The sequence below is a fragment of the Hypanus sabinus genome, chromosome 7 (genome assembly GCF_030144855.1).
Source record: "Hypanus sabinus isolate sHypSab1 chromosome 7, sHypSab1.hap1, whole genome shotgun sequence".
Lineage (NCBI taxonomy): Eukaryota > Metazoa > Chordata > Chondrichthyes > Myliobatiformes > Dasyatidae > Hypanus > Hypanus sabinus.
In genome coordinates this window covers 147341746-147364505 of record NC_082712.1, presented here as the reverse complement: position 1 = coordinate 147364505, position 22760 = coordinate 147341746, and the positions used below count along the sequence as shown (strand labels likewise).

At 39.1% G+C, this 22760-nt stretch overlaps 1 protein-coding gene across 1 annotated transcript in view; it reads right to left on the bottom strand.

The window, feature by feature from the left end:
• Positions 1-22760, bottom strand: part of LOC132397309 (serine/threonine-protein kinase BRSK2) — a 967719-nt gene that overhangs the window by 137106 nt on the left and 807853 nt on the right. Inside the window, exon 8 of the mRNA XM_059975930.1 lies at positions 5783-5929. Coding sequence (XP_059831913.1) covers positions 5783-5929 — 147 coding nt within the window. The remainder of the gene's footprint in view (positions 1-5782; positions 5930-22760) is intronic.

Below are 22760 nucleotides of genomic sequence, written 5' to 3'. Positions count from 1 at the left end.
TGCCCACCCATTTTAATCATCTATTCTCCAGCTTATCATACAAATGCATTAAACAGAAATATTTTTAAAACGTAACATGTTTTTCCCTTTCATCACCAGGTCCCTATCTGCTCCATTCATCTTACTGGTTTTTAAGTAAATTTTAGTCAAGTATAATATTTCAATGAAAAATGGTTCCGTTTTTCAGAATCAGAATCAGAGTTTAATCGCCAAGTACCTGTGCATATACAAGGAATTTACTTCCTTGTAAATTCCTACTTTCAGGCATCTCTTCATAAATTTTCAAACCAGGTACCTAGCAATCATCAATTTGTGCTCTCACTAAAATCGCAGTATGTTTCCAATATGATACATCCCAGTTTTGTGGCCAACAACCTAACCAAGTCTTTATGAAGTCACTTCTGAGAGTGCCACACTTTTTAATATTGGTTTACACAATTGCCAGTTTTCTGAGGATGGAAGGAATGGTCTTCCAAGTGAGATGATTATTGGAGCCCTGGTATTGCCTACTTGTACTTTTCACCATTTTCCAAATAGAGCTTCAGTCCAGACTTCCAGCTTTAATTTTGGCTCTGCTGCAACAAATGCTTTACCTACTCATGTCCATTTTGTAACTCCAGTCTTCATTAGACCTTCCTTCTTCCCTATCTGCTTCTTATCCCCAACCTTCATTAGATTAAGGGCATTTAATCTACTCTAGCTCTAACAGAAAGTCATTGGCCTGAAATATTAAGTGCTGTTTTCTTTCAACAGAAATATCAAATTAATAAGCTCACATGTAAATCAAACCGTTTTGACTTTTTAAATATATTCTGCTTCTGATATCCCACTTCACTTATCTGTAGCAGCTTTAAAGTAGAAAATCATTGCAAAGCAGCCCTCAAAATCCCAAAGAAAATTACATGGCTTAACAGAAGAACCAACTGTTAAGTTTTATTTTGATTTTAGGAGATTCACTGTGATGGCAAATGCAAAAAAATAATGAAAACAAGGCTTTCATGAGATTTTCAACATGTTGGTCAAGATTACTTAGATGAATTAATATATTATGGTAATCTTATGTGGAAGCATAAAGAAATTTTCATGAGGTACAAAAAGAACTCTGCTTGAATACAGAAGTCGTGCTTGGAAAGCCGTTTTAGTCAGCATGGATCCTGGACCTCCATCAGGCTATGGGTTTAAGCCTATTCTTGAGGTTCTTCAGAGGAAATGCATTTAGGTTCCCAGACATGTTGGACTCTGGATATTTGTTTACTTGGTTAACTTCATGGGCAAGCCTACAGCATCTCTATTCTTAAAATTACTATAAAAACTATTTTTCAATGTTCAAAATTAAAGCAGTTTCAAAGAGCATATTGAGTCCTCAGCAGTCTGAGGCAATGGAGGAGTTATATAGTGGTATATTGCCACAAATTGACAGCATGACATTAAGAAAAAACAGAGCTGTAGCTTTCTTTTTCAAACAACAATTTTTAAATCCAATGCATGAATCAGATTCAGAATCTCATAAGGAATATAGGTGGAACAAGGCTGTATTCTTCTTTATGAACACAATGTACAGCAATGTAAAAGTAAACAAGGTCAAATAGATCTCAGAATTGTTATTGCACAGGACAAAGGGAAGCCTGAGTCTTAACCAGATTTTTTAGTGAGAAATCTGCCCACTCCTGCTGCTCAACCCATAACCATGTAAATATTTACCTTCAAACATATATGACATTTCCTTTTGAAAACAACAATTGACCATGTACTGGCCATACTTTCACACAGTACATTCCAGATTAGAACTACTTCCTTTGTAAATAAAATTCTCAGCCTCACCCCTGGATTGTCGCTGATCACTCAGCTTTGGCTTCACCTCACATGTGGTCAGAATACAAAAGGAGATTATGGGACTAGTTAAACTTAAATGGCAAAAACTACAAAAATAATAAACACTTCTGCTCAACTTGCAGTACAAACTTTTATGTATTATCCAGAATATCAAAAATGAATAATCATGGAAACAACATGCTACTGTAGCCATAATACAAAGTTGAGATTTTGTTATGTTCCTACTATCAGTTTTAATTTCTACTATTCATATTACAGTGCAGCATTTCATGATCTTTTGACCATCACATAAATGGTGCTGAAAGAAACTCAGTCCGGAAGAATGAAAATATCATTCTTTGTGGCTTTCAGTGTTGGCACTTGGCAATCTTAGCCCTCAGTTGTTCCAAGTTGGAAGCTACTATTCACTCTTCCCATTGCATCACAAAGCCACCCCTCAAACATCACCTATATCCTGGTCCTGTGGCTTGCTTTGCTCAAGATAGTTAATGGTTTTTGATGTTTTAATTGATCGCATTTTAAACTTAAGTTTGGAATTATTTCTGATGCAAATATGTACAAAGTTATCCTGTACAGTTCAGGTACAAGTACCCACAAAAAATAATTTTAAAAGACAGTACTATGTTTCAGAATGTATGACATGAATTACAAAAAAACCCAGATATTACATCACATATAATTCACAAGTTATGAACTGGAAATTGTGGGAACCAATAATACTAACTACCCTATACAAAGGGAAGATGCTTTCCATAAAATATTAAATTTGAGGATAAACATTAAAATTAATTCCAGATAAACTTCTATTATCCATTGATGAGAAGAAGCACAGAATATTTATAACACATTGTTTAAATAGGCAAATAACCACAGCAATATCAAAATCACCTTAACTGTTTTTTCTCTGATTTGAAAATGTTGGGTTTGGATATCCAATAGTAAAGGTTCAAATGTTCATTTTATTGTCAAATACATGTACAATACAACTCTGATATTTGTTTTCTCTAGGTAGTCATGAAATACATACAAAAACAAAAAGAAACAAATCTGGTTTCTTTTTGTTGAAATGGAACAGAAACAAAAAATGACAAGGATGCGTGAAGTATTTAGGATCAATAGTTAAAAGGAAAAGAATGAACACCAGATTTTGGTGTTGAAGCTTAGTTAAAACTGAGATGAAAACTCTATCAAATTAAATGAAAGGGAGATACTTTCATTGCTCTGATGACAGCACCTTCCCTTCACTGTGCTTATGACTGAATGTAGAATAATTAGTAATTAGGTAGAATGGATTTGTTCCTTTTTTTTTCTTTTCAGGACACACCAGGGCAATTTTCTGTGTTGCTTGCTCAATGTCTGTATCGAATTGGACAAGGAGAGCTTGGATGAGGTGTGGTTATTTTATGTCCATTTTACTGCTGTGTATTGCCTGGCTTCAACGACTATACTATATTCTATGCTGTGGGCTGTGTGTTTCTGTTTGCCATCTATCAAGGATGGATGCAGCAAAAATGTAAAGCTTTCATCTGATGTATAGGTTGTTGGATCATTTAATTCTATCTGTTGTTGAATCACTTTTAATCTGACTTAAAAGAATCTGAAAAATGCATTTGCTCCCAGATGTGGCTTCATAAGTAAACGTTCGCCTGAGAATGGGACAAAGTGCAAAAGTCGTGCAGAGTAGCACACGCTTGAATGGTCAGAAAATTCAGAAGAGTAGGCCATAGGATACTAAGAGAAAAATACTCAAACCTCCACAAGGTACTAGCATGAGACTTCTACCATTCAACCAGAATGCCCTTGCTTAGTTGGAATGGTGCCATGTAACATTGGATGGGGCATAAGAAACAGAAGCAAGAATAAGCTATTTGTCCCTCTAGCCCTACTCCACCATTCAATATAATCATGTTTGGTCTTCCAACTGAATATCATTTGCCTATCCTATTCCTCATCAAGCCCTTGATCCCTCAATGAGTGAAAAAGAGCATGAATTCTTTAAATCTGAATTTGAGTAAATTATAATCAGCAGATTCATTGCCGTTCTAAGGGAGATTGAAACTTGGCTCACAGGCCGTTCAGTGATGCAGCAGTTGCTATTGCTGTCTCACACCTCCAGAGATCTTAGATCAACCATAACTTTGGGAGCTCTCCATGTTTCCGCATTCTCCCCTGTGATCATGTAGGCTTCCCCAAGAACCCAAAACACAGAATAGTCAGCACAGCCACAGGCCCTTTAGCCCACCATGTTGTGCTGAAATGATTGAATTAGTAATTAAATGCTTAATTAAATTAATCCGTTCTGCCGCCACAATGTCCATATCCTACCATTTTCTGCACATTCATGCATCTATCTAAAAGGCTCCGACATCTCAGTTGTACTTGTCTCCAAGACCAGCCCTGGCAGGACATAGTCCAGGCACCACCACTCTGTAAAAACATTTTTCCTGTGGACTTGCCCCTCTCACTGTAAATACCTGCTCTCTAGTATTAGACATTTGGACTGCAAAAAAAGATACTGGCTCTCTACCTATGTCTCTCATAATGGTACAAACTTCTATCTGACCCCTCTTCAGCCTCTACTGTTCCAGAGAAATCAACACGTTTGTTCAACCTCTTCTTATAGGACATGCCCTCTAATCTAGGCAGCACCCCAGTAAGCCTCGTCTACACCCTCTGCAAAGCTTCCACATCTTTCCTACAAAGAAGTGACCAGGACTGAATGTATTACTCCAGATGCAGCCTTATCAGTGTTTTATAAATCTTAAACTGTTGTACTCAATGCCCACTAATAAAGACATACCTTCTTTACCACCTTATCAACGTGTGCAGTCTCTTTCAGGAAAACATGGCTGCATTCCAATTTTGTCCTACGTCCCGAACAAGTGCTGCTGGTAGGTTAACTGGCTACTGTAAACTGCTTCCAGTGTAGGTGGGTAGCAGAAATATCTGTATCAGTGTTGGAGACAAGGTTTGCGGAGAATCAGAGGAAAACATCGGACTGGTGTTGAGGTTATCTGATGGTTACCATGGACACACTGGGCAGGGGGGGACAGTTCCCATGCTGCATTTACTTTGTCTCTATTATCGATTTCAGTTTTAATTAAATTAACGACTAAGCCTCCAGAGTCTTCTGGGATAGAAAATTCCAACGATTTACCATCTCTGAATGACGAACTTCACATTTCAGTCCGAAGTGGTCTATCCCTCAATTTAAGATTGCAATTCCTTGTATTAGACTCCTCAGCTAGAGGAATAATTCTTCTTGCATCTATCCGATTGAATTTTATTTGTGACAATGATGTCACCTCTCATCCATATATATGTTGGGAGGCTGGAATAGGGAAAAACATTGTCCACATCTCTGCACCATGTCACTGAAATCAGCAACGTCAGCACAGGGCAGGCCTTGGAATCTTGTAGGTCTGTGTGGTTTAGCTGCAAACTAGACAATTAAGTTAATCATTAAATCACGAGGGAAGCAGCTTTATCGAAAAGCAATCATCTTCTCCAATCTACCATAACCCATGTCCCCTAACCAAGTAAAGTTGCTTCTACACAACAGTGCTTCTGTCTTGTAATTGATCATACCTCACCACATTCCTCTTAACACTTCACTAGAATATTAATGGACTGTGACAACGAATGCCTCAACTTGAAATGAGAGTTTTAGTCAGTTAAACTGCACTAAAATTTGCAACAGGAAGCAATGTGTAAAAAAGTAGAAAGTGCATCACTGACATTTATAGAATTATGAATATTGAATATTTTTGAATTTTCATTCTGAAATGTATTTAACCAAACTATTGTCACTGCTGTTCTCTTGAGCAGACAGTGGCTTCTTTTATTGATGTGCTCAAAGGAAACAATTAATAATGCTTTGCATGGTCAGACATGAGATTAATGTACAACCATTCAGAGAGAAGCGGGGATAAAGAAAACCAATACTTACAGTTAAGCGTTTTGAAGCATCCACCTCGATCATTCCCTTTAAGAGGTTTTGGCAGTCTGGTGGTATAAAGTGTGGCATATGAAACACACCACGCTTTACTTTTTCCAGTAACTGTCTCAGATTATCGTCGTCAAATGGCAGTGCTCCCTACAAAACCAGAAAACCTCAGAATTAAAATCTTTCCTAATTAAGGAAAAAAACCTCAAACAGAATTTTCTTTTTAGTGTTGTAAGGTAAGAAACAAGGAAAGGCATTTGTCCACAATAAGCTGGAAGGAAACAACAGTGAGTTATTGATCACATAATCAGACCTAGTGATAGTGGTTTGGAGAAAGCAGATGGTTTAGCACAGTTCTCTGCTGTGTTACGAAATCCCGTAACTGGATAACTAACCAGCAAAGATAGAGAGGTCCGTTGAAGTCTGATGGTACTATTTTTAAAAGTCTTTATTTATGAAAGGGGCACAAAAATAATATTAATACAAACATTCAGATAATATACGTAGTCACTACTCAATCTAAAAGCGCAGGTCTAATAATAACCATCAATAAGAAACAGCTCGATCGTTTGTCTAGGGCAGGGGTCAGCAACCTTTACCACTGAAAGAGCCACTTGGACCCGTTTCCCACAGAAAAGAAAACACTGGGAGCCGCAAAACCCGTTTGACATTTAAAATGAAATAACACTGCATACAACGTTTTTTTTGCCTTTATGCTATGTATAAACAAACTATAATGTGTTGCATTTATGAAATTGATGAACTCCTGCAGAGAAAACGAAATTACATTTCTGCATGCAACAAAAACATTTTGAACTCCGAAAAAAAGACGTTGGGTTGAAAGTTACTTTTAAGTAAAATATTCAATGTCTATTTGAGTCCTTCTTGTATTTATGAAAAACGCCGAACTTAAATTTTCCGCCAGCAGCAAACCAAAAATAACGTCAGCCAGCTGTCATCCTGAAAAATGAAAGGACTATTTCACTGAACAATGAAAAAATATGAATATAAGTAAAATAATAGGCAATTAAAATATTTATCATACTTGGTTAATGGGATTTCTGCTCCTGGACCTCAGCGCACAGCGTCTGCACATCAGGGCTGTATGATGTCACCTTCATCTTTACACAGGATCGCAAGCTGTCATCTGTGAGGTTTTCAATATCACTCCATTTGTGTTTCTGAGCAAGAACGGCCTTCTGACGGGCAACATCTTCAAGGTCTGCTGTCAAGCGTCTAAACTTGGACACCCATATGTCTTTGTCGGCTATGTCGGCCAGTTCCATCTCAAGATCAGGTTGACTCACACCTGCCAATGCAGTCGTATTCAGTAGGGAAGGATCGATGCTTAAGGGAGTGACCGGGAAGGATAATGTGTTTTTTTCCTCTCTGAACTCACAGAAGCGTTTCCCAAACGATGTTTGCATTGCGATGATTGCAGAATGTAAATACTCCGAAATTATCATGTCGTGACCTTGTTTGAACTCTCTCAAATTGGGGAAGTGAGACAAAGTGCCTTTCTGTAAATCTCTGGCAAGCAACGTCAACTTGCGCTCGAATGCCAAAACTCCTCCAACATGTGCAGGGCTGTACGTCCTTTCCCCTGAAGAGCTGTGTTCAGCGTGTTCAGGTGCGCTGTCAAGTCTACCATGAAGTGTAGCTTTTCCAGCCACTCTGGCTGTTCCAGCTCAGGAAAGGTGAGCCCTTTGCTGCCCAGGAAAGTTTTCACTTCTTCCAGACACGCGACAAAGCGTTTCAGCACCTTCCGTCTGGACAGCCAGCGATAAAAACACGTTGTAGCGGTGTCAGTAAACTGCAGTCAAAGATAGCTTTATTCGAACTAAACAGCCTTGCTTTTAAGCCTCCCTCAACCCAGCCCCCATGGACGCAGATGCTGCAAAAGACGCGTACTCACAAACCCCCGTAGGCTATCTCCCTTAGCCGGAATGCTGGCTAATTGTGAGCCGTTTCGGATGTGGCAGGAAATGTGTCGCTACACTTAGGTTGTACAAGATCACCATAACTACATTTCAAAAGCTAACAAACTAACATAAAATACATTTTAATTAAATACTGACCAATTATTTCCCAAAGCCACAGGGAGCCGCAGCACAGAGGTGAAAGAGCCACAAATGGCTCGGGAGCCGCAGGTTGCCGACCCCCGGTCTAGGGGATAGTATATTGTCTGATGGAAATATAAAAGTCACTCAAATTCCTGCAGGCTTCTGGCTTTCGGGGGGTTGGGGGGAACTGCTGGGTTTTCACTTGTTGGAGAGAGAGAGAGATTGGTGAGAAAAGAAAACTTGCCCAGGTCTTTATGAAGCAAATCCGTTGAATCAGTGGAGCGGGCTTCCCCATTGTTAGCTAAAAGCGGTTTTCCGTGATTCCAGCCACAGATTTCAGGCACGGAATCCAACGCACGTGGCTTCCTTCAAATTGGCTTCCCGCTACTACGGGATCGTTAGTGTTTCTTCTGGTGCATCTGAAGGGGGTGTTCCCCCAGACCCTCTTTTATACTTCCTCATGGGATCTCAGATGTCAATCAGGTTGGGATGATGCAATCTCTCTCTCAACCAGCCCACTTTGCCCGAGGCCTTGCACGTGGTCTCCATGAGACAATGGTCAATGTCGCATTATTTTGCATCGCGGTGCAACGAGGTATTCGGCATGACTCTCTCTCCCTCCCATTTCCTGGGTCTACTGACCCCCCCCCTCAACTAGTGCTCTTGCGATTCTCACAAAGGAGGGGGCTCCCCCGCCCCTTCAGCCCCTCAGAGCTGTGGTGCATTCATAACAGCTGTAATTTGATTTCTGAGGTGGAACACTTCACACCAACCAGAGGGGGTACATGAAACCTGAGTTTAACATGACCCTGCAAATCCATTAATCCAGAAGGCCATGATAAGGCACAGAAGAAGTCATGGTTATCCACTGCAACCAAGGAAGGCCACACTTTGTACGACTACTCCCACCACTTCTGAGGTGGAGAGAGTGGAACTGTCCCAGTGCAATGGCTTTCTCACTTTAAAAACTCTCACAGGTTTCACTGTCATTGTTGGATACAATGGATGACCAACAAGCTCCCCTGTTCTTTTGTTTGACTGTAAATGAACCAAATTAGTGCAGACACCTAATGCAGATAATGGACTGCCTTCATACAATGCTTTTGACAAATGCATCCTCCAAATCTTGATTTCTATTGTAGCATTCAAGAGAATTGTTGATAACTTCAATTTTTTTTGTAGTCCCTAACTTGTTCAAGTCATGAGATCATTTCATTTTCACTCCTGGCCATTTCTGGCATCTCCAAGCCTGAATGCTTGAAACTGCAGTGAACAAAGCAATTCTGAATTTTCTTAATGCTTATTTCTTGCCAATTTTGTGACAAAATCAGTGCTTTTTGAACATAAACATACACAATTGACACCATTTAAAAACTGTTTGCGCTAAGTACGGTGCAATGTCTAATAACCATACAAGTACACATGACAGATGCTAGTTAGAAACTGTTTGACACAGTCTCCTGTCCCAAATAAGTGGCATAATGTCCCAAATAAATGAAGAGAATCCTGGCTATATTCTTGTTTTTAATTTATTATTGTACTTTTTGAGAGTTGTCCCAAATAAGCAGCTGTCCAAATTAACCAAATTTGAAATCCACTGTATTTTGAATGATTATGTGAAAATTCTGTCAAGTATGTTTACATAAAACATGTGATTTATAATCAAAATAGTACTGATCACCAAATTAATACTCTCAATTTTGACATTGTCAGAAGTGATAGAGCAGAGATATAGAAAGAAGAGTGAAAAGATGGCAAGTTACTTATCCATGAATTTTTGCATCTGCTCTGAGGCCAGCATCCGTAAGACTAGGGAATGAAGGAGCTGGTTATACACTTGTAGAGCACTGCAGGAAATTAAGCACTGGCTACCCCTCTGGCAAAATTAACGTGATAATAGAAGGTTAACTCAATTAAACACTTTAGTGATACACATGGGTTATGACACAGATGACTTTACAAGCAACACAGAAGAAAAAGCCAACATGTTAACATTTATTTTCACTTTAGGCTTTTTGGCTATAGAAGATTGTTGCTATAGTTTATCATTAACAACTCTAAATCATTTTTTTGGTTTCTGTTTAAAGCAAGGCATAAGTAAATTGCCAGATAAAGTGAGAAGTGTCCTGACATATGGGCTAGATTACCTAGCAACAAAAGTTTAGTCCTCTTCTGGTACTCACTGAAGCAACTGCAAAAAACTGGAGCTTGCCTGGTGCGATACCATTCTAGCTGCATTATCTATAAGCATCCTAATTCAAATAAGCCATGAGCCCATTATTAGTCATGTACATTGGGAATGCAAGCCATTAATGTGTTTGAGAATCTAAGGTTTCCATATTCAACATTCTCCCAATCTGGCCACCATTTTAAATTGGATCGCTGATGTTTAACATAATGATAATAGACAGAAAAATAAAAACAGGTCAATACTCAAGAAAAAAAAATCACTGTGGTTCTCAACGTACTTCAAAAAGATCAATAATTTTTGTTAATGATCCTTTATCAGTACTTTGTAATAATTGAACTAGACTTGGCAAATGCTAACTAAAAATAAAAATAGGTTGCAATAGTTTCATTGCAAATGCTAGGCCATGTGGTATTATTATCCCCAGGAAAAACAACATAGACTAGGGTCAACAAATAACATGGGAGCATGAGATAACAAAATCCATTTGGTTTCAAATTATTGTTCAGAAAATATCTGTTAACTAAATTCAATTTGTTTTGGAGTTTAGGACAACACATCCATTACATAATTATTACTCTTATACTGCTGCTTTTGTTAGTATAATGGCACATTATCTCAAAATGCTTAGATAAGCAGAAATGTGAAGGAAATAAAACAGAGCTTTGGCAATGTATTTACTATGGTATGTTGGGATGTCTTGTTACGAATGTGCCACAGCTCTGAGGGGCCGAAGGGTGAGGGGTATCCCCCTCCTTTTTCAGAATCGCAAGATCACTATTGAGTCAGTTCAGGAGACCCAGGAAATGAGAGAGAGACGTTTGGAATGTCTTGACCCCTCCCCCGCGATATAAAGTTACGGGAAACGGCCATTGTCTCTTGGAGATGGGATTGTGTATTAAAGTACTGTGCTTCGTGGAAGCCCTCAGGCAAAGTGGGCTGGTTGTTGGAGGGACTGCATCACCCCCAACCCGATTGACATCTGAGACCCTGTGAGTCAGGATAAAAGAGGGTCTGTGGGAACAGCCCCTCAGACGCACCAGAAGAAGATCCCGTATTAGCGAAAGCCGGTGGGAAGGCCACGTGCATCCGTTTCCATTTGCCCCGGAATCCGTGTGCCTTTACCACGGAAGAATGGTTTTTAGCTAACAACGGGGAAATCAACTCCCAACGACTCTCGAAGGATTGACATCATAAAAGGAATGGGCAAGTTTTAACCCGTCTTTCCCTCCAACCAAAAAGCTGCAGCTTGAATGAACTAAAGTGACTTTTATATTTCCATCGGACAATACATTATCCCCCTAGACAACGATAGAGCTATTCCTTATCGATTATTATTATACCCGCGCTTTTAGATTTAGTATTGACGACGTAGATCAGCTGTATGTTTGCATTGATATTATTTTTGTGTATTTTTATCAATAAATACGGTTAAAAATGGTACCACCAGACTTCAACGGACCTCTCCATCTTTGCTGGTAAGTGACCCAGTTACGGGGTATGTAACAGTCTGAAATTGTGTTTTCCAGTGTAGCGAGATTATTGCTGTTGCGAAGAATTGATAAAGAGGTGCTGGCTCAATGAAAATAGAGCAATTGTGAAGTGAAAGGTCTCAGAAGCATTTTAACACAGGCAGGCCACTGGCTGAAATTGGGAAAGTGAACATTTATAACAACTAAAACTTCTTACCACCTGAATCTGCCACTACCTTGTGATGTTGAGCAGGGGTGAGATACAGTTGGGATCTCCTTTCAATAAGTAAATTGGACTCTGCTGATGTTCCAGGGATTGCTTTCCAGTTTATCCTTTTTCATCAGATTAGTTGATAAACAAAAGTTATCAGAAAAGAAGAGGTCTTGAACAATTTATGTCAGTTACTCTGGAGAAGAGAAAGAGGAGTTGTCCATCCCCACATTCTCACCAAATCCTCATCTCCTTTATTATGATGCCCCACTCACATCTGACAGCTTGCTTTCTTCTATTTACTTGCCAGAGGCATTGAAGTGCGTTCAGTGTGAAAGGAAAATGGGTATGAATGTTTCAGTAAGAACGGCTTCGCTTGACACATTTGCTCACAGCTCAGAACAAGAAAGTGGGTTTCCATATGAACCAAAACATACTCATTTATGGGAGTTATTAACTGAATAATGTACCATGGGATTTGCAATTATACTGTACTATTAAAAAATTGCCAGTAAAGTCCACATACTGCCCTAGTTGCTACTAACGACAATAATTATGGTCTGAAAATCACATTCGGTTTAAAGCTAATAAAAAGGTCAATATTATTTTAAAGTAAGGCTTTAGCAGCAGTTGAAAATATCTTGATAAATCAGTTGTACATTTAAGTTATATATAAAGTTAACTAAACAATCCTTTGCATAACTCTGAGAACAATACAAGGTTCTACACCAAACTGGCTTAACCAGTTTACAGCAATACCAATTTCTGGGTAGCATCTTGCCTGCCAGGAATTTCAAGCCCAGACAGTTTGGCAAGATTTGTATAAGCATTGTTACTCCAGTGTTAGCTCTCCCAAATGATACCAACAGTGATGCAGTGCGGGAAATTTGTCTCCAGCATAATTTTCAGCCTCATTACTCTAAAGAACAACAGTTCTATTTACTCTAAAAAAAAAGCATGTTTCAATAAACCAGTTTCCATTGAATTCTGTTGAAGAAGGTACACCAGCAGCAACATTTCATTAGAAGTTTAAGGAGATCTGATGTGTCGCCAAGATTCTAGCAAATTTCTACAGATGCACCATGGAGAGCATTCTAACTCATTGCATTGCAGTCTGGTATGGAGTGGAGTGGTGTGGTGAACTACATATACCTGCCTGAACATGCCCCCTGCTGACTGCTCCTGTGGCTCCTCCCACAGACCTCGGTATAAAGGTGATTGAGGCCTGAGCCCGGCCTCAGTCTCCAGGATGTAGTATGGTGGTCAACTACTGCTTGTTCTTTCTTCCAGTCAATAAAATTGATGCACGATCAATAACTCTCTGAGACGTGAGGCGAGATATCGGCTCGGAGAGTTATTGATGGTGCATCAATTTTATTGACTGGAAGTTTTAAAACATGGAAAGTATTTTACGTCCGGAAAAATTGGATTTGGACCTCCAAGCCCCTGAAGCAGCTCTTGCCTTTGAACTCTGGCTTGCATGCTTCCACTCATACTTGGAGGAGGTTAGTGCAACTGAACCCGCTGTTATGCACAGAATTCTCCTCTCGAGGGTCACCCCGAAAGTTTACTCACTTATCAGGGACCTGTCGACCTACCAAGGGGCACTGGACGCCCTCAAAAGACAGTACCTGCGGCCGGTGAGCACCGTCTACGCAAGACATCGCTTAGCTACGCGACGACAGCGGCCTGGAGAGTCGAGTGCCGAGTTTCTCCGAGCCAAAATCTCGCCTCACGTCTCAGAGAGTTATTGATGGTGCATCAAGTGTCCATTGCACAGGATCAGGAGAAGCTGCAGACGGCTGTAAACTCAGCCAGCTCCATTATGAGCACCAGCCTGCTAAGGATCAAGGAAATCTTCAAAAGCCGATGTTTCAAAAAGGCGGCATCAATCATAGAAGACTCCCAACACCCAGGATGTGCCGTCTTCTCATTACTACCATCAGGGAGAAGGTCTAGGAGCCTGAAGACACACATTCCACATTTTAGGAACAGCTTCTCCCCCTCTGCCATATGATTTCTAAACAGCCCATGACCACAACCTCACTATTTTGCTCTCTTGTTGCACTTTTATATTTCTTATTGTAACTTTGTATATTTTATGCATTGTACTGTACTGCTAAAATAAAACAAATTTCATTACATATATCAGAGTTAATAAACCTGATTCTGATTCTGAATCATTGTTTTTTAAAATGACCAACATCTAGACTGCACTAACATCCCTACAATCCTACGTTTTCAAACTATGCCTCAGAATAGTGCCTACATTTCTTTCCCTATGGTGGAAAAGGTCGCTCCCAGGTTCCCTGAATTAGGATCATTCCAGGCTGCTGCCACAGAACTTGGGGCATATTTCTGAGTTTGCTGCATTTGGGAGAATCAGCTCTAAACTCAAACAGAGAAATTTCATTTTTTTAAAACCTCCAGACACCTGAGGTGTAGGCATTCGCGAACTGTATTTTTGGAACATTATTTCTGACAGATTACCTTGCTGGTGACCTCACAGAGGGAGTTGCTGACTGCAGCATTGCGGGGTCTCCCTGGGCCCATCGCACTGCAGGCAGTGCTTTTTACCATCCTGTTCATGTCCGTTTGATCACCTTAAAACACCAGAGGGTACAGCTGGGGTCCTAAATGAAGACTTTCCATTGGTGTTCGCAAAGGAAACAGACAAAAGGCAAACTCAGCAACAGGAAAGGTGATATTTCAGCACAAGCGTCTGTAACAAAGAGAAGATACCAGGAGTGAAGGCAGGTGAATCCCCGGGGTCAGATGAGATCTATCTCAGCCAACGGAAGAGACTGTTGGGGCTCTGACTGAAATTTTTAAATCTTCCATGGCTCTATATGAAGGGCCAGATAGCTGGAGATGGGCAAATGCGGTCTGTTTTATTCAATAAGGGCACCTAGGAAAAGGAAGGCAATTATTAACCTGTGAGCTTAATATCAGCAGTAGGGAAGTTATTAGAAAAACTAACGGACGTTGGGGGAAGCTGTTGACAATGTGGAAGGTAATCTTAGCCTTCAGGGCGATGGCAACATGTTAGTGAAATAGGCTGAGAAATCATAGATGTAGGCTGACCCTTAAAAAAATTTGAGGTGACGCATTTTGAGAGTAATAATGAATCTAGGCCATGAATGACAAGGTCTGAGGGAATACTGAGGAACAGAGTTCAAAATCCTTAAAGGTTGCAGCACAGGTAAAGAAGGGAAAAGGGATGTTAGTTCAGGCACTGAATACAAGAGCAGGCAATTTATGCTCCAGCTTAATAAAAGAGCAGTCAAACATTAGCTGGTCACTATAAGAAATATCTGTTGTCTTTGGAGGGAGTGAGAGCAGATTCACTAGGATGTTGCCTGGGATGGAATGTTTCAATAAAGAGGAGAGACTGGAGAGGCTGGGTCTGTTTTAACTGGAGTGGACAGGGTTATGAAAGTACATGATGGATGTGTATAAAATTATAAGAGACGTAGGTAGAGTAAACTGCAAGAAAATTTTCTTCTTATTACAGGCAAAGAAACTAGAGGGCATAGATTATAGATAAGTGGTTAGGTGTTTCAGAGGGAAACCTTTCCTGTCTATAGAATGTTGAGGACCTGGAAGGCGTTGCTGGAGAGAATGTTGGAAGCAGAATTTTCCTCAATATTTAAGTCATCAAGGCTTAGAAGGCTGTGAGCCAAGTGCTGGAAGATGGGACTAATAAAATTGGGCGCCCAGGGTCTATAGCATGTGGAGGGCTGAGTGATCTATTCAAGGCTGTATGACTGACTTTATGACACTGATTGCTGCAGCATTCAGTCACGAGGTAAAAACATTCCCCAGTAGCTGAAAGAAAGTGTTTTGTATCACATAATGTCCCTTCAAAACCCAGCTGCCTAAACCATGTTTCTGAAAGTCAACAGCCCTGAGAACCCATAAAAACAAAATCCTGCACTGAAACTGATGGTTCACAAGAACATGATGGTGTTATTCTCTGTATATACAGAGGTCATGGCATTACAAAACCTTTAAGATCACTGATAATACTGTTTGAAAGGCATAAAAGTATAGGAAACAACTTCCAGCCATTGTTCTAGTGCAGTAAAAAGCCTTCTGAATACTTCTAGTTCTCCAAAGGAGAGTGTATAAGTTCTTGACATGCAATGCTTCTCTTTAGTCTGCACTGCAATTGAAACATTAAGGCGTTCTTTACTGAAAACTACTTTTCCACTTTCAGTTTATTTTATTGTTATATTAAGGCAAGCTCATTTCAAAAGAAAATCAAATATTTTTCAATGATAGAATCACCGTTCTAAAATTGAACAGTTAAAATGACGGCTGTAGCTTCATATGCATTTGACAAATGGTTTATTTTTGGTGCCTAGCTCCTAATTTAGTTTAGGATTTGAAAAAAAACTTTCTCTACTGATGAGTCTCCATAAGAATATATTGAAAGCAGGATAGTTTAGCCATTAATCTCTCTTCTGCATTATCATTTCGAGCCCCTAAACACAGCCTGGCAGTATTTCACTGAAACTGTGCTTCTTTTCAGAAGGTCCTGCTATTTGCTCACAATTTTACTGTTACAGTGAGATGGTACTAACTTTTAACCCTGAATTATCCCAGATATTGTGTTAGATTAATCATCATGAGTGGTTGGTTTAATTTGATGTGGCACAAGAAGTCATTTTTTACATCATAATTACAATCAACAAATGCTTTAAACAAACTTCCTTTATGATTTAATTGATAAAAGATGCTGTCCAACTTTTCCTCACCAGTCAGGGTCTCGGTGACAGACATTATGAAGCCAACTTCATCCATGCACAGCTAAGTCAATACTCTCCTTTAGTGAACTATTATACGAACGTGGCCCAAAACTCAGAATGCACTGATAAGGCCCAGTTTGTAGAATTAGATTTATTAGCTATGGCTAAAGTGCTAGGTATAACTTCTCTCTCCATCACAATCTTGTCCTTCTCTGTTTTAGTGGAATTATTCTTCATGCTTCTGAACTTTATTTCTGCTTTGTTTAAGACTCAAATACAGTTAGATTTCTACCTCCATATCTGAATATTTTGTACTCCACCACCTGCTTCATCAAATAATTGTCTCTAATTCCACATCCACAGAGTGGTGGGTCTTCATAAATGTCTACCTCAAAGGCAAATGTAAATATTAGCTAGCATCAATAAGAAATAAAAAATCACATTGTCTTGATATTCACTAATACTCGTTCTTCCTCACTTTTTTTGTAGCAATTTGATGCTATGACCAGCTCGGGGTTCTTTGCTTTCCAGTTCTGCTGATCTACACAATCTCCCAGAACTGACTCTGGCTGAATGGCAGTACAAGCTGGGAGCAGTGCATCAATAGTGGCATTTCTGCTTCACAAAATGTGATCTTTACAAATTTTCCTATTACTTAAAAATACTTCCATATGAAAATGTGATTTTAATCGTCATTGGCTGGTCTGTCTCCTGCTGCAAATATTCTGGATAAACCAAGTCAGCTTCAATATTTCAATATACAAAATAATGGCAAATGCAGTTTAAGGGCTGGTGAGTTAATATTCAAATTGTATCATAGATGAAAGAACCCCCATCCAATGGAACCTGACTAGACACTAAAGTACCTTGTTTGATCTTTGAAAATTCATAGTATTGAGTTTCATTTTGTGTTCTACTTTTAATGCTTTCCTGATGAACTCTTACAGATGTTTCAATAAATATTTAGTTGTCTTATGCTCCATTAAAAGAAATCCATGCTCCATTTTTGAAAAAAGTTGGAAAAAACTTAAAAATATTTCAAACATTGTAAAACTTGTTAAATGTTCATATAAAATTCAAAAGACAAACTAGCAAAAATCTGAAATTTCAAGTCTGTAAGTACAGTGGATTCTGCTTAATTGGGCCATTGTTAAATTGGGGCAGCCAGATATTTGAGATAACTCTTAAAGAACAAAAACCAATCGAAAAATGGCTGAGATGCCCTTCGTTTATTTGGGTCTCCGTGCCACTGTTCTGAATGGTTTCTAACTTGTGTGATCCATTAGACATTGCAACATGTGTAATGTGAACAGTTTTAATTAGCATTGGATGTGCGTGTTTGTGTTCAAAAAGAGCAGTGATCCTTGTCACTGTCAGTTGGCGAAAAATAAGCAGTAAGACAATTCAGAACCGTTTCGCTCACTGTGGTTTCAAGCATTTTGGCTTAGAGATGTCAGACATGGCTGGGAGTGAACATGAAATGATTTCAATCCTTCAACAAGTTAGGAATTACAAAAAATTTGAAGGTATCAATAATCATCCTGAATGTTACAATGAAAATGAAGATTTTGGGGATGCAATCATCAAAAGTATTGTATAAACACAGTCCATTATCTGTCTGTTACTGTTCACTAATGTGTCTGTGCTGATTTTGTTCATTTACAGTAAACCAATAAAACACGGCAGTGTATACTGCATGAGTTCCTCCATCACTAACTATTAGGAACTAATATATAGCTTTATAGTAGTGCGGTAGTGTTCAACTTTGTTCTCTATTTCATTTAAATACATAATTTGTTATTCAGTTGAACAATAGCTTGTCTTTTTGATACCTTTTCAACTATTTTCATGAAACTTTGGCAAATTGGGCCTGATGTATCCCAAATAAATGTAATCTACCATATTAATTAATCTTCTCTTTAGTGTTTAACTGGCCCATAACCAAGAAGAAAGTTCAAAGCTCTGCTGTCCTTCTATATGCAATCCTAAATAGAGACGGACAAATGAACAGTCAGTTCTCCAGGAATATCTCATCCTCCACAAAGAGAGAACGCAGCACACACAGTAAGTCCCAAAGGCCATGCTGAAATATCTGTAATGAGATAGAAAAGAAGCAAAGGCCAAGAAATCAGGCAACATCTTAACGGTGATGTTGAACGATGCAGTGTCTATAGTCAAGCTGTTCTGATACAGTAAAAGTACTGCCATCTACCTGACAAAATGGAAAATTGCTCAGGTTTATCTTGTCTACAAAATGCATGACAAATGTACTTTGGATAATTACTGCCACATTAATCTCAATCTTCCTTGATGGAAGGTGTCATTGACAGTGTTTTAAAGCTGTTCTTGCTTACTAATAATCAGATCACTAATACTCATCTTGGATTTTGCCAGGACCACCATGCTCTGGGCCTCATCACCAGCTTGCCTCAACATGGAACATACAGCTGAGTTCAAGAGACTGAGAGTTAATTGTGCATGGTAGCAAAAAGCGCAGGTAAAATTGAAATTAATGGAATCTGATTACTGACAGCTGTTGATATTGATTTATTGTTGAAACAGTACTGAGATATAGTCGTGCTTTTTGTTTGCATGCACCCAGGCTGATCATGCCATGTATAAGTAGATCAAGGCCGTAAAAAGAAACAAAAACTGCAGTGTGTAGCTTTGCAGCTTTTGAGAAAGTGCAAAGGCCTTGACAAGGTAGATTGGGAGATCAAAGCTGATCATCAACACATGAGAGGTCTGTTATCAGTTATAAAATCTTTGGTTATCATACTCTTAACAGTAGGATAGAAACTGTCCTTGACACTTGCGGCTGTGATTTCAAACTTTTGTATCTCCTGCCTGATGGGAGAGAAGAGAGAATGACAAGGGTTGGCGGGCTCCTTGATTATATTAGTTGCTTTCCCAAGGCATTGGGATCTATAGATGGAGTGAGTGGAGTTGGAGTTACTGACCTGGTTCTATTCATCTTCAGTAAACTCATCAATGACCTGCTCTCCCCTATAAACCCAGAAGTGTAATGTTTGCTGAAGGTGTACAATGTTCAATTCCTTTCACAGCTCCTCAGAAAGTGAAAAAAAACTCACCCGTGTGTGCAGTAAAACCTTTTACAAAATTCAATCAGAGGCAATTAATTTGTATTCTACATGTGCTATGCACCATCAATATGAGATAGTCAAAACATCTTCTGTGAGATCACCACCATCAATTCTCTGGGAAGATTATGGTGATCATTGCTAACCAGAGACTAACCAGCTACATAGACACTCCAGATACTTGAGCAGGTCAGAACTAGGTATCCTATGATGAATGGCACACATTCTGGTTCCCTCATGCTTTTCCACCATCTACTAGTCAAATATCTAAAGAAAATAATCTCTAAGAATTCAATAAATTGATACTTCTACGCTTTTAATATGAGTTTTAAATCAATCCCTCAAATTAATGTAGCCCAATGGGGCTTTACAACATTAAGAAATAATCAGAAAACTCTCTGCATTTTAAGACTAATTCTTCAGGTTAAGATCAAGCATCAAATGCAGGTTTCTGTGTGCAGCAATTTGTCCTTGGGCCATGATAAATGCTGGATATAAATAAAAGGTTTCTGATCAAAGACAACCCTGCGTAATGAATGTCAAATGAAAAGAAGCAAAGATCATGACCCATATTAAATAATGATGAAAGAAAAATAGCTGTTCTAAAATGTCAAATCATATGTTCTTGTGATGTATAATAAGTTGAATATAATTAAGTTCATCATAGTTCCAAAGTGTAATGGAACATCAACACTATTTTTCTGCAGCTCAGCAATAGCAAAAGGAAAATGAAAATGGTGTGCATTTTTCAGGAGAAATTACCAACTCAATATGAATTCCTACTTTTAAGATACTACAGTCTTCCATTTTTGGAAATCTGACTCTTCTGTTTAAAATAACTGAAAATATTCCAAGAACAAGTATTTAAAGTTTCCAGGAAATATAGACTAAATGAATCTCAACATCATATCTGACTCAACCATTAACAATTGTTTTTTTTGTGTGAATAAAGCAAGCAGATTTAAAGGAGAGGCTGATAAGGCAATTTAGATTTAACTGCATTTTACAAGTGCCATGAATATGCATTGAAATATCTGTCACTGTTAGCAAAATCAAGAAGATAGAGCTGGCAAAGAAAAGGGATTGATGATCTGGAAAGACAGAGTAGAGCTGTTCAAACTGAGAATAGGCCATATGGTTAGTAATTTATTTTCCTCCACAGCAAGACCTTAAGATATTCCAAAGTTCTAAACCATTTGCCAATATTTATGATCAGTCACAGAAATCTAAGCCTTGGTACCAATCTTGATTAATTTCATATTTGGTTATAATTAGTGGAAACTGATGCATTGCAACAGTATAAACGGTGGTAAGACTAAGGATTAACAGATGCCTTTCCACAGCAGATTAGACTGACAAATATATCATGAGAAATCCAGAACAGGAATTAAGAATGTAAAACATTTTAACTCTTCAGTGATTTTTTTTGGAATGCAAAGGCATGAAGGAATGTTAATCATATGGAAAAAAAAAACTGACAATGCTATAAACATTTTCAAGAGGTCTTGCTTTTATCCTACATTTTAGGCTTCTATGTTTTCACCCCACAGTTGCAAATGCAACAATAAGACAACCCACATGCCCTAGAGTAACCTGTGAGCATATTTCTGGCTGTGGACTACTCCTGAGTCAGCCCAAGCTTGTTGCAGGCCAGTGATGTGACAAAATGAAAACATGAAAATTAATTCAACTTTTATGCCTGGCTCTTATGACAACACAGGATGTTTTTCAGAACACGTGAGAGGTCACTATGAAAATGAAGTGCACTACCAGTCTCATGAAATCCAGAAGAGTATCTGGCACAGGTAGCAGACCAATTTATAACATGTGATCAATTTGACAGGAATCTTACATTGACTTTATATAAATCACAGTCCAAATGTGTGTTTACTGCTGAAATGATCTTAGTCAAGCAACCAAATGAGAGACTGTTCAAATTGCATCAACTCAACTGCAAACAAAGACCAAACAACCTTATCAATTGGGCTGCAGCATGCCGAAGCCATTTGCTGGCATATGCTGTACGTTCAAAGCTAAGCTCCTAATTAGCTCCAAGGACCAATCTCTGACCCAAAACATTAAGCGGTTTTTATTTCTCTCATCCAGATGCTGCTCGACTGGCTGAGGTTGAGTCAGAGAGTTACAGAGCCATCAAGAAGAACAGCACAGAAACAGGTCCTGAGTCCAGGCTGACCATCAAAAATACCTACTTCAATTTATTCCACATTAATCCCATTGTTTTATTCTCCCCAAATCCTGCTCAACTCCACTTACCTGCACATATGGGGCAATCTCCAGTAGCCAATTAACCTACCAATCTGCACATTTTCCAGTATATATAAGAAACCCATATAATCCAGGGAGAACCTGCAAACTCCACACAGACAGACCCCAAGGTCAGGATTGAACTCTGGTCTCTGGTGCAGTAAGCTAATTGTTCTACTAGACGTGCCTCTGTGCTGCAGTTTCATTTTATGTCCAGGTTTCCTAAAAGATAATTTGTTCAATGAAACATATAAGAAGACAGGACTTAGACTCCACATCTGAAAGACAAAGGTCCTTTACTAATCTGCTTCCACTGTACAGTGCCATCTTAGTGTGAGATATGTCTATAATGGACCCCTTTAAAAGGCGGAGTACTAAAACATGGAGGCCTTATCTCAGGTAAAGAAATTCCCATCAGCATCAATGTGCCAGCACAAACCTCAACTGTCACAATATGCATGCTGTACCGGACAACACTGATACTTCTCCTCCAATGTACTTCTGAAACAAACCACTTTAGCATCCAGATCAAAGCACTGGGAAGACATCACCATCACTGCCTCTGCAAAACTCTCCAAATCCACTGGCGGGGTAAGCGAACTAACATTAGCAACCTGATCCAACACAACATGCAGAGCACTGAGGCTTAATCACACCCCGTTCCCTCTGTTGGGCATAGAATTTGTAAGCATGACACAGGTCTCCCGAAGAAGACACCCTCATTCAAGAACACAAGAGAGTCTGCAGATGCCGGAAATCCAAAGCAACACACACAAAATGCTAGAGGAATTCAGCAGGAAAGGCAGCATCTATGGAAATGAATAGATAACCAACATTTCGGGCTGAGACCCTTCTTCAGGACTGTGAGGGGTGGGGTAATATGCCAGAATAAAAAGGTGGTGGAGGGGAAGGAGGTGATAGGTGAAGCCA